At 44.0% G+C, this 12,085-nt stretch overlaps 1 protein-coding gene across 1 annotated transcript; it reads left to right on the plus strand.

Annotated features, from left to right (window-relative positions):
• Positions 1–690: 690 nt before the first annotated feature.
• Positions 691–9,661, plus strand: DDX47 (DEAD-box helicase 47). The gene is made up of 12 exons (XM_075498836.1): positions 691–828; positions 1,560–1,653; positions 3,118–3,306; positions 3,985–4,056; positions 4,605–4,723; positions 5,244–5,315; positions 5,440–5,556; positions 5,722–5,868; positions 6,174–6,311; positions 7,707–7,777; positions 8,319–8,448; positions 8,542–9,661. The coding sequence occupies exons 1-12, from the start codon at positions 727–729 to the stop codon at positions 8,662–8,664; spliced, it is 1,374 nt and encodes a 457-aa protein (XP_075354951.1). The 5' UTR covers positions 691–726; the 3' UTR covers positions 8,665–9,661.
• Positions 9,662–12,085: the final 2,424 nt, after the last annotated feature.

Here is a 12,085-nt window from a genome sequence, read left to right on the forward strand (position 1 = left end):
GCCACGCAGGCAGGTTTTCACACAGCCAATTCGGTGTGCTCTTATCCCAATACAGGTGGCTATAGCTCCGTAACTCCCCCGTCCCTGGAGACCTCTCTGGAGTTCAGTGAAAATCCACCCACAGTTTCTAATTTAGCAAAGCATAGCACTCGTCACACAAATCCACCCCCCCTGCAGAAGCATAAGCCCAATTAAGTTTAAAGAAAACAAGTCTTGAACACATTTAGAAGACAGGCCTCCTCAAGTGTGCTGCTTAGTAACGTTGTGCAGAGCCAGGATGTTTGCGCAGACATGGCAACTCGGCCGACGTCGGCTCCTTTACATCAGGAGAGAAGAAAATGACAGCACTTGGTGCCCCGAGCATTAGACCCACTTCCCAGAGATCTGCACTCTGAAGAACGCCGGATGCAGAAGACACCTTCTGACCTCAGGAAAAAGAGACCGCCTGTACCTCACGGCAGCACTACTTGTTTTTCGCAGTGCTCTGACGGCACGGCGCTGCCCGCCCTCCCGGAGCGCCAGCCCGCCTCCAGCCGCCCTCAGCAGCGGCGAGAGCAGCCCCGACGGGTAACGGCCGACGGGTAACGGCCGACGGGCGTGGCCCCTCGAGCCCCGCCCCGCCCGCTCCGATTGGCTCTTTCCTCGAAACTACAAATCCCATGATACCTCCAAGAAGACTACAAGTCCCAGAGTGCTCTACGCTGCGTTAGACGGGGACGGTCCAAAATGGCGGCAGGAGAGGAGGAAGGGCAGGCGGTAGAGCCGGAGGCAGTGGTGGAGCCGGAGCCGGAGGTGGCGGTGGAAGAGCCACGGAGCTTCAGGGACCTGGTGAGGCTGGGCTGGAGCCGCTTCTGCCCCCGCTGCTCCCTCCCCCGTCCCGAGGAGCACCCTCCTGCCCCCACCCCGCGTATCAGGCAGGGGGGAAGGGGGGGGCTTCTGGCACAGCCCCGTGTGCTAGGCCGTGCCCCACGCCGCCCGGCCGTGCTTGCCCCGTCGTGGCGCGGCCCCGGGCTGCTGCCCTCCGCGGGCTGCAGGCGGCCCCAGGCCCGGCGGAGCCTCCGGTGCGCGGGGGGCAGACACGTGCGCCGCCGTCGGTGCGTCGGTCCGCGGGCGTGGTGCTGTGCCCGGGCCGGAGGTCTGGGGAGTTCGGGTCTAGGCTCCGGTGAGGTTGGCGTTGCTGCTCCGGTCTGTGCTCCTCAGCCGGCTGCCTGTGTTTTCGGTTGTGTTAACTTGCCCAGGCGTGTTCCTTTTTCTGTGCTTATGGGATACCCCCAGAGGGGAGGAGAGACAGCTGGGTGTGTGTGGAAAGTTGCTTGTGTAAACTAGGGGAAAAAATACTAGTTTCTTACTGATGGCAGTCACCTCTAAGTTTTGAACAAATCTATGAAGTTTGATCCCAGCCTGCCCTTTCATGTAGTTGCGTTGGGGGCCTGATGGGGTTTGTCTCTGCTAGAGACAAGCTTGGCTCTGTTGCAGCATGTATTTAACTTAACTCTGTGATTTAATTTAGGTCTCCTTGGTGATGTCTGTTTCCCTTTTCTCTTTTCACTAATGTTAAGGGAGTGACAGATGTCCTCTGTGAAGCTTGTGACCAGTTAGGATGGAAGACGCCAACAAAGATCCAAGTTGAGGCTATTCCAGTGGCTCTCCAAGGTGAGTAGTGTGCTTCTCTGATCCCAAATCTGGGGATGCCCCCGGAGCTCTATGTGAATGAATTTTGCTGAGTAAGTGGCAGGGGTGAGAGTGTTCTCACTTTTTCATCATTGAAGATCTCTGTCTAGAAGTAGTCTCTGTGTTCATTCTTGTGTCCTTCCCAGGTGGAGCTTGGAATACTAATTTCTCCTATAACACTGCCTGCAATTGCAAATTTTCAATTTGGGTACAAACATGGGTTCTTGAGTATTCATTACTGTTGCATAGTTCTGACACTCCATGTTAAATAGAATTATTGTCAATCATTTGAGCTGCTAGTCCGCATTGACCATTTTCTTTCTGAAATACTCAAGGATACACAGGACACTTCTGATAGATTTAGGACTGTGCCTCTTCTGGTAGAGACCTACAGTGTGTGTCTGAAATTGGAGATGCCTTGACTGATTACATAGCTTGTATAATCTGCTTTTCTGTGAGCAGGCAATTCTTTGAAATTAGGTTTCTGGAGTGAGTAATAACCAAACCACAGTGACTTTCTGTAAACATCCTGGAATTTACAGGAAAATAAATTACTGAATTCAGCAAACATTTCTGCCTCTAGAATATTTGGTTGGGTTTTTTTTAAAAAAAAAAAAAGCCAAAACACTGTGAAGCAGGAACAGAACAATGTAGTGACAGAATGGGAATAAACTTTCAGTGTCTACTCGGTTCTAGTACTTAACTGTTGTCAGACTTGTTTACTCCACATATAAGATTCTCTTGAAAAACACAAAAGTAAGGTTGCATTCCTGAGAAGTTGTCTCCACTTTAAGGCCTGTTGGCAGCATGTTCTTCTCAGCTGTAGGAGTTTAGGAGGTCAGAATGGATTCTACTGATGAATTCTACCCTGTTGCCTGCACTGTTTTTGGGCAAAGGACTTGCTGTCCTAATCCTTCCTGCTGCAAACCGGCTTAGATTACTCTCTTAATCAAAGGCACAAAATTGATTGTAGCTTGTGAAATGTGAGTTTGGTAGTGCTGTTGTCTTGTAGTTGGTGTGACCTAAATCTCAAACACTGGAGTCTATTTCCATGTAAGCCAGTAAACAGACAACAGTTGGTTTAGAATACTCACCCAGATAGAAGCAATAGGCCGTAAATTGACAGACAGATTTGAGAAATAATAAAATAAAGCTTTTTTTTGAACCTGAAGTTTGTATGAAAACCTGTATATTGGCAGAAGTTTAACTAGAGAATGGAAAGGATCAAGACTGTAGTTATTGTACAAATGAAGTCACACCCTAAAAATGCTGCAGAGATGTTCTGAAATTCTTTGGTTTGGCCCTTTGTTCTTCTTTACCCTTTGTGTGTCTCCTTTTTTTTCCTATCCTTAGGGAATTTTTGTGCTTTATTGCACAGTGCTTTAAAGGCTTCTTTCTCTGGTCTAGATTAGTAACAGTTTTTACCCTCCTTGCTGCTCCTCGTAGGCAGAGATATCATTGGACTGGCAGAAACTGGCTCTGGAAAAACAGGAGCCTTTGCTTTGCCAATTCTTCAAGCGCTGCTGGAAACACCTCAGCGATTATTTGCTCTTGTCCTCACGCCAACAAGGGAGCTGGCCTTCCAAATCTCAGAGCAGTTTGAAGCTCTTGGATCCTCCATTGGTGTCCACACTAGTAAGTAGCTTTGTGATATTGGAGCAGTTTTCCTGAAGACTGAATTTTGTCAGCTCTAGACTGCAAAGGAAAAAGTAGAGAGTATTTGTATGGAGGGTTGAACAAAAGGTGAGAAAAGCTTGTGATGCTGGAAGACAGAGATCTGGTATCAGGTTTGGGAAAGAAAGACTGTATTGGTCTTTCCTCGTGGAGTAGTCTGCAGCTCTTCTGCATTTTATGTCCAAACAGTTAACAATGGAAGTAGAAGAGAATCTTCTCAATACTAAGTTTGTGTCCAGTGAAATTGCATAGAGCTCCACTCTATAGTGTGATGTAGTTTAATCTTTCCTTCAGACTGTCTGTATTGGTTCTTTAGATATTCTCTACAAACATAAAAGCTTCATGGGTATTTTTAGAATTCCTACGTTTTTGCAGCTGAGTTAAGCTGCAAGGAATAGATCCTGCCTGTAGCTCTTCAACTGTGAAAATAAAATACTTAGGGCCAGTAAAGACTTAATTGTATGGCTTAAGAGGCCTGGGAAGGTCAGGTGTGCTAAAATAAAGTGAATTCTCATAAAGATAAGTAGCCTTTTATTTGTACAGAGTTGTTGTGGGTGGCAGGGCATAGGAGGAAACACTATGGTGCCAGGCGCTGGCTGGTGCTACACTAAGATTCACTGTATTCTATTTGTCCTGCAGCGGTTATTGTAGGTGGAATTGACACAATGTCTCAGTCTCTGGCCTTAGCCAAGAAACCGCATGTTATAATTGGTAAGTTAACGTGCTGGGGGGTACAGGGTATGAATATTATCAAACTGCAGTTGTCCAAAGAAAGAGTGTCAAAAGGTTTAGTGCATTTGAAGGAGAAGTGAGAGTATGTCCTTCATTTGTTTTTTGTCCTGAGATCTGAGTACTGGCTTGTTAATGTTTCTAAAGTATACACCAGTAGCCTTGCTGTTACAAGCTCATTCCAGAGTATTCCTGCTAGACTGCCTTTGGCTTGGTTTTCCATTCTCCTCAAGTATTCAAAATGCTGGTCTCATCCTTCTCAGTACAGCTTGTCTGCAGTCTGTTTTGTTTTGCCCTTTTTTTTTTTAGGGGGAGGAGGGGAAGGAGGGCATTCTTCAGAGAGTCTGACTCCATTAGTCTTATTTAAAAACACTTTGAAGATATCCTATGAAAGAGTCCTTCCCACAAAGTAGTCTGCCTTTACTTCTCTTGGGCAAAGAATCCCATTTCTGTAGCAGATGACTCTCTTGTCTCTTTAGATCTCTTCCTTAGCTTTTATTCTAAATTTCCTCTTGTGATTTTGTTGGTAGCAACCCCTGGCCGTTTAGTTGATCATCTGGAGAACACAAAGGGCTTCAACTTACGAGCTCTGAAGTTCCTAGTGATGGATGAGGCTGACCGGATCCTTAACATGGATTTTGAGACAGAGGTAGGAATCTGCTAAAAGAAGAGTTTGGAACACCAGATGAGTCCCTTTAAAATCGCTTCATACAGTCACGTAGTAAACACTGAGCTGTTCTGTAGAAATTAATAGCAAATTGTGACTAAGATCTAATAATTGCACAAAAGTCTATGGTGGGAGTAGAACTTAGCAGAGTTCTGCAGAGCACTAGCAAGACAGTAGGAGGCATTTTGTCTCTGAAAGCTACTGGTTTCTCTGGAGTGCCTGGCATTGACGCAGTTACTGTAGAACACAATCACACGCACATTCCTGCAGGAATATTGCCTGATACTTGCACTGCTATTGGACTTCTGGAGTTCACACTGCCTAACTGTCAACAAGCTATCAGCCTACACCTTCTCTTTAGAAGAGGGGAAATTTGTTCCTACTGTGAGTCTAAGTTGCACACATGCATTACTCTTCATTTGGATGATCATTATAGTTGGAGGAGGCTTATGTCTTGATTGCTGTTGTATTCAGCATTTCCATTTCCTTTCTATTTTTACAGGTGGATAAGATATTAAAAGTGATTCCTCGAGACAGGAAGACATTCCTGTTTTCTGCTACCATGACCAAGAAGGTGAGAGCAGAGTACTCTGTTTTACTTCTCCTTCCATGAGGCTATACTGTTGACTAGACTGTATGATACAGGTTTTTGACAAGATCTCTGTCCATCTAGTACTAACTTACATTGATCTTCCCAGGTTCAAAAACTCCAGCGTGCTGCTCTGAAGAATCCTGTTAAATGTGCTGTTTCTTCCAAATATCAGACCGTTGAAAAACTGCAGCAGTACTACATTTTCATCCCCTCCAAATTCAAGGTAATGCCACTTCTGTTTCTTCCCTCTTCTGATTGTGTCGTGTCTTGCTGTTCCCACATCTGCCTGATATCTTGTCATCTTCTCTGGCTTATACTTACTCTTTAATGTGGCATATGTGATTTTTTTTTTTTTTTTTTTTTTCCTCCTTTCTCTGTTTCTTTACAGGACAGCTACCTGGTTTACATTTTGAATGAACTAGCTGGAAACTCTTTCATGATATTCTGTAGTACGTGTAACAATACTCAGAGGACAGCTCTACTGCTCCGCAACCTGGGGTTCACTGCCATTCCTCTCCATGGGCAGATGAGTCAGGTATGGGCATACCCCACAGAGTGGAGTATATAGGACACCTGTCACTTGGGACATGGGCTGCACCATACTGAGTCACAGCTACCTTGCAGAAGGAGTATTTTGCAGACAGTGGACTGGACTGATCCCTAGAAATTGAATTAATGTGAATGCTGCCATTGATTCTGTAATAGTTCAAAAAGAAATTAGAGAAGTGAGATTTTTGAGTAGTTTCTCCCCCAGTTCCTCTGTACCAGTATTTCAACAAGAGCATATTAACCAGGATGAGCATTATTCTCTCATTCCCTTTTTGTTCTCCTCTCTTCCAGAATAAACGCTTGGGCTCTCTAAACAAGTTCAAGGCAAAGGCACGTTCTATTCTGCTGGCTACTGATGTTGCAAGCAGAGGTCTGGACATCCCACATGTAGATGTGGTGATAAACTTTGATATTCCTACACACTCTAAGGTAAGATAGTCTGTGTGCCAGCTGAGAGCTTCTGGTCACCAGGAGGCATAGTGAAGCTAGACAAAGGAACAATGACACCTTCTTGCTGTTCTGCTGACTGGAAGTCTAGTTCACAATTCTGTAGATTAAAAGATGTAGTTCAGCCTCTGTAATTGAGGTGGTATCTCAGTTTGGTTGGGTGGCCTCATCTGGATTGTAGAACTAATCCCATAAGTGAAGAGGGGAAGTGAGGGAAGTTCTGTGTCTTTGTATTTCTGCTCAGAGTATGTGTTTTGCCATATTACGTTAAAGGGCTTCTAGACTTTGAAAATAGTCTTGACATATTACTCATTTCAGGCAGTCATCACTGTTCCCATGATCCAGGTCTGCCTTCACATTTTAAACTGTGTTTAAAAAAAATAAGTAAAAATTCTCCCATCAATGAGTATTTGATCAAGAAAGATGTCTTTAATATATTTCACCTTCATATCACAAAAGTACAGCAGACTGAAAAAAAGTGAGTTACTAACTTTCTACCTTACAGAAAGTATAGTACGATCTTAGGGGTGTGACACTGTTTCCCAGCCTAGTTTCAGAAAGCATACCATTAACATGCGTTTCAGGAATTGCTGTTGTGCCTTATAATGATCAAAGATTCTACACATTGCAAAAAGAAGAAAGTATGGTAGTTCTTTTGAAGACGCGGCTTTTGACATTGTAAAAGGACAAAAGTTAAAAAAAAAAAAAAAATGGGTGGGCAGCAGCTTGAATGACATCATACAGTTTTTGTGCCTCTCCCTCTTGTCTAACCATGTCACAGAACACATCCTTTCTCATGATGCTTCCTTTCTCCACAGATCCTGCATGGAGAAGGGAGTATTTTAATTTCCATATTGCAGTATAAAACCTGGAAAACAGCCTAGAACCATATAAACAGAAAACACTCAATAGATCAGACGCTTCCAAATTGTTCTCATTCATCCTCCCTTTCACTGTGCTTGCCAAATTTGAATCTACTTGCCAGAGAGTTTGTAAGACAGACTATATAGAGCACTAGATCCCAAGACTGAAAATGCAGGCATTGGCTCACTTCAGATATTAGCTTTTCAAGGAAGTGATAGTTCATTAACAAAGTCATGGCTCACAACTTTTGTCCTGCAGTCTTGAATAATTGTAGGTGGTCTTTTCCTTTAGAAAGAGAAGAAATCAAATGTTGCAACCAAAGATGTGCCTCCGCAAGCCAGCATCTTCTCAAATCTTAATCCTGCGCATGATCCCAAGTATTTGATCCCAGCTGTGTTTTCTCCCCACTTTCTTGTTCTTTCCTAAACAAAAATTACATGGGATGATTTCTCATAACTTCTGTTTTGTGTTTGGTGCATGTATCTTATTGCTTATCAAGAAAATTGTTTTCAGGATTACATTCATCGTGTTGGGAGAACAGCTCGAGCTGGGAGATCTGGCAAATCTATCACCTTTGTCACACAGTAAGTATTAAAATGTGGCAGACTTATTTTTCCTAGCTGTGTTTCGGAGCAGAAAACTTCTGACCTCATCCTAGGTGGGAAGAAAATACTACTTTTCATTTTGAGTTGCCAGTTGGATTTATTTAGTTAAAGGGGAGATAATTCAAAGCCTGGGGTGGGGAGAGAGGAAGGTCTAGGATAAATTCTAGAAGCAGGCATGTAATGAGCAGAACTAACTGTTCATGACTTGATTGTACAATGCACATACGTTTTTATAATATATAATGAAGTTAAGTAAGTGTGGGTTTTCTGATAAGCACTGAAGTATTTGTCTAAAAAAAGTCTTTGCCAAATACTTCTGAACAGAGATGAGCTGAATAAATCACTAAAGCCATCCCGAACGATGGCATCATTCGAATGCAATTAAAGAGTTGCGTGTGAGACCATCAGCACAAACTAACAATATCTGTGGGCCAGAGATAAGGAAGTGATGTCTATGGGTGGTGACAGCTGAAGCACTCTCAGGAGGGCTGATTCAAGCTGGTGTCTTGTCTTTTCTCAGGTACGATGTAGAGCTGTTCCAGCGCATTGAACACCTGATTGGCAAGAAGCTGCCAGCATTCCCCATGCAAGAGGAAGAAGTTATGATGCTGACAGAGCGTGTGGCTGAGGCCCAGAGATTTGCTCGAATGGTGGGTGGTGGCTTTTTGTCCATCTACTTGCTGTTGTAGTCTGAATTTCCTCATGTGCCAGGACTCTTGGCCAATCTCTTGATTGCATTGCAGGAGCTGCGGGAGCAGGGAGAGAAGAAGCGATCTCGGAATGATAATGACGATGACACAGAAGAAGCTCTTGGTGTCAGGAATAAGGTGGCAGGTGGGAAAAAGAAGAAAAGGAAAGCCTTCTAGCTCAGTATTTGGACAGACTTTTTTTTTTTTATGGCTACATGAGCTTGGCAAAAACGGTCTACCAAGCCTTCTCCAGTGGATTTTTTTCAGAACTACTTACTATGAAATTGTGTGGTCCACCTAGAAGACAACTTCCTCTCTCCTGCTTCAGCAGTTACAGACTGAGCGTCATCCATTGTGGTACCATGAGACCAGTCTTCCTTTCAGAGACACCAGACCATCACCTCTGGACCTGAAAGCAGCTGTGGTCTGGTCGTGCTCATTCACAAAGAGGTGCAGTGTGTGTGCAGCTTTCCCACTGCTGCATCCTGTCTCACTGCCCAAACTCACTGAGTGCATCTGGGGTCAGATAGGCCTGTCAGAAGAAAGAGAGGAAAAAGATGAAAGAAGCAACTGCGTTTCCACAGCACAGCTGTGATGTCCTTGCCTTAGTGAAGGGACATGTGACATAGAGAACTCCAAATATATTTTGCTTAATTTTAAAGCTACTTGGTTTTCCTTGTCTGAGCACTGACCTGTTCTGCTCATTTTGAATATCGGCTCTGCCAGAAGGTTTTCTTAGTAGATCAACCATAGCGATTCAGATGTGACATCAGAACCTTAGATGTGTCTGCTGAAGAGTAGCCCAGCACAGAGGGAACCTGTTTCAGCAGGATTAGGCTATTCACTGATTCGATCCAGAATCTGTAATGATTGGCAAGGTCAAGGAGAGGTCTGGGTTTTGGGGTGGGTTTTTTTGTGGCTGATTCTTGTAGGACTTAGAAACCAACACAAGAGGGTGGTATTTACATAGGAAAGCAGCTCATCAGCTGGGTGATGAAAAAAAACGGGTATTATAGAGGCTCTTTCTGTGTTTCCCTATTTATTTCTCTGTCTTAGGCAGAGTTCAGTGCCACATAAGTAGACTCTTGCAAGAATGGGATAAATGTACTTATCTCTGTATCAAACCAAAAGGTTAGCGCTAATTCCCATTGGCAATAAAAATTTTCATACTGGACATTGCTGGTGGGCAGAGAAGGGAGAGAAGCTCCTTTGTGATCACTCAACATGAAAAATTAATGTCTTTTAGAACCACTCATAAACTGGATTTTCTGCTACATGAAAAACAATGGTCAAAAGATTCTTTTTTTAGATCTAAAGGGAAAGCAGAAACTACTGCAGTAGTCAAGATGAGCGCAATGGTTACTTCATAGTGTCAGTATACACATGTATGCTAGTCAGAATGCTTCTCTACTTTTGTTTGGGGCAGCACATCTTGCAAAATTACAAAAAACACAGCATGGTTAAAACTAAGGGGAACATGTTTTTTATTTAAAACAGTTCTGTTGTCTTCATGAGGAACAAACATACTCTCTGGTGTGAGAAGAGTGCCAGTGCTCTTTGTCCTTTTTTTTTTGTAGCAATTTACTCAAATCTCCTGAATACTCACCTTCAAGTTTGATAGCTCTAAAGCAGTCTAGGATCAGTGGCATGTAAGTAAGGGTACAGATCTTGGGTATGTTGACTGCTAAGAGCATTCTTATAAAGCAGGAAGAGTCTGTGTCTTCTGTGGGTCCTAGTGCAGAGAGGCAGGGATGGAAGTCCAGTAACAAGAACATGTTAATTCTGCACAGCCCTTTGGGAGGGATCCCCACGGGTAAGAGGAAACAGACCTAGAATGCACCAGAGAGGAATAAAATGAGTGAGCATATGGGTGGAGATGCAAATGCTCGTTCCCCATGGAGCAAGGGAACTCTCCCGACTGGTCTTCTGTCCTGCTGGATGCTTGAACAAAATTTCTTCTTTCACAAGCAGGACAGGGTTGGTACTGCTATCAGCAAATGAAGATTAATTCCCTCTGGAAAACCTCTTGGTGTTATTCCCAGCTATGTGACAGGTGGTATGCAGAGTCAGTCCTGAACCAATCTTGTAAAGTGATGTGAAGGGCAATTTTACTGCTGGAGGAGGTAGGGCAGGGTTATTTCTTTCCGAACTAGTATGAGGCTTTCTTTAATAGATTGGTGGAGTCTCTAGCATCTCTCTGTGTTCTTTCCTGTGTGGAAGGCTGCAACAGCAGAGGGGATCTGTCTGATCCCATCAAGGGGCAAAAGATTCTCTTGCCCTTCTCTGCAATTGCAGGAATAACAGAGGAGAGAAGTAGAGCTGCTCCTTGTAAAAGGGTGCAGAGCCTCCTTCAGAGGAGTGACTCCTAGACAGCTGGTCACCTCCCTTGATTTGGAATGACAAGCCGTAGAAACACTTGGCACTAGAAAAGCAAAGGTCTCACCACACCCACATTCTCACTGGTGCCTCACCTGCCACAGATATGTGCATTCAATTTCAACTAAAAATATCTCAACAGGTTGGAGGGGCAGGAAGTACTTTCTTATTGTGACTACACCATGAGGACTAGGTCAGAGGATGTTTGTATAACTGAAGTGGAATAGGGAGTGTCATGTATTGGGTCAAAACAGAACTTGCAGCCAGGCTAAAGCAAAATCTGTAGCTGATCTAATGAAACATGAGGGGAAAAGAATGGAGAAAGACCTGTCTCTGGATAAAATGCAGTTCAGAAAATACCAGCACTGGTATGTGTGTGGCTGCATACTTTTGTACAACAACTGATGCTGGTGTGTTTGTTCAGTCAGGAGGACTCTTGAGTCTGCACAGCAGGGAGCTGCAGTGGAGGATTAACTTCAGTGACGTAAGGCAGGAATCGGGCTAACACAACCTGTTGGGTTTTTGTGGTTGAAACTCAAGTGAAGTTTCAACAAAAGCTGTGTTCTCAAAAGATATTCAGTGAGGATGTTTGCAGTTTGAAACAATTCTGCACTTCCCAAGTCCATAATGAGAAGGTGATTTTTTATATACTTGTAATACGTATTTTAAATAATGTTTTATAGTTTTGTTTTATAATGCTGCATAGCTGTCTACCTTGGGCAGTAAAGAATGGAGATATAGTGTCTTTCATTTACATGTTCTAGAGCTAGCAGAAGTGGGACAATCTTTTGGAGGGGAGGAGTAAAATTAAACACTGATGTCAGTGATGAAAACAGGGTGAAAGCAGTAGGAAACCAAAATTTGTGTTTCAGTTTTAACATTATTCCACATCAAGATAAGTGAGGCTGTAAAAAGTAGCAGTCCCTGCAACCAGTGGTCCAGAGCAGAAGCTGTGCTGAATTGACATGTCTGAAATGGATTTGGCTGTCTCTCTTCCCGTGTGCCATGGACCTTCTGCCCAGGAGCTGCAAGGGAAGACGTGAGCAGGAAATTACAGCTGGGAGCCAGGGTGGGGAATCCAGGGCTTTTTCTGTGGTGGCAGCCTGAGCGTAAGTGTGCTTAAAATAATCATGAGGAACACAGGCTGTTCAAGGACCCAGCAGCCCCCTTCCCTCCCCACCCCAAAAAAGTAGAGATGACCAAGAGGGAGAACTAAGTATGA

The sequence above is a fragment of the Mycteria americana genome, chromosome 1, assembly GCF_035582795.1.
Source record: "Mycteria americana isolate JAX WOST 10 ecotype Jacksonville Zoo and Gardens chromosome 1, USCA_MyAme_1.0, whole genome shotgun sequence".
NCBI classification, from domain to species: domain Eukaryota; kingdom Metazoa; phylum Chordata; class Aves; order Ciconiiformes; family Ciconiidae; genus Mycteria; species Mycteria americana.

Coding starts and splice junctions, on each gene's coding strand:
- DDX47 (XM_075498836.1), top strand. CDS start 727: ATGGCGGCAGGAGAGGAGGAAGGGCAGGCGGTAGAGCCGGAGGCAGTG. Junction 5,869..6,173: donor TCCATGGGCAGATGAGTCAG/GTATGGGCATAC, acceptor CCTCTCTTCCAG/AATAAACGCTTGGGCTCTCT. Junction 6,312..7,706: donor ATATTCCTACACACTCTAAG/GTAAGATAGTCT, acceptor AATTGTTTTCAG/GATTACATTCATCGTGTTGG.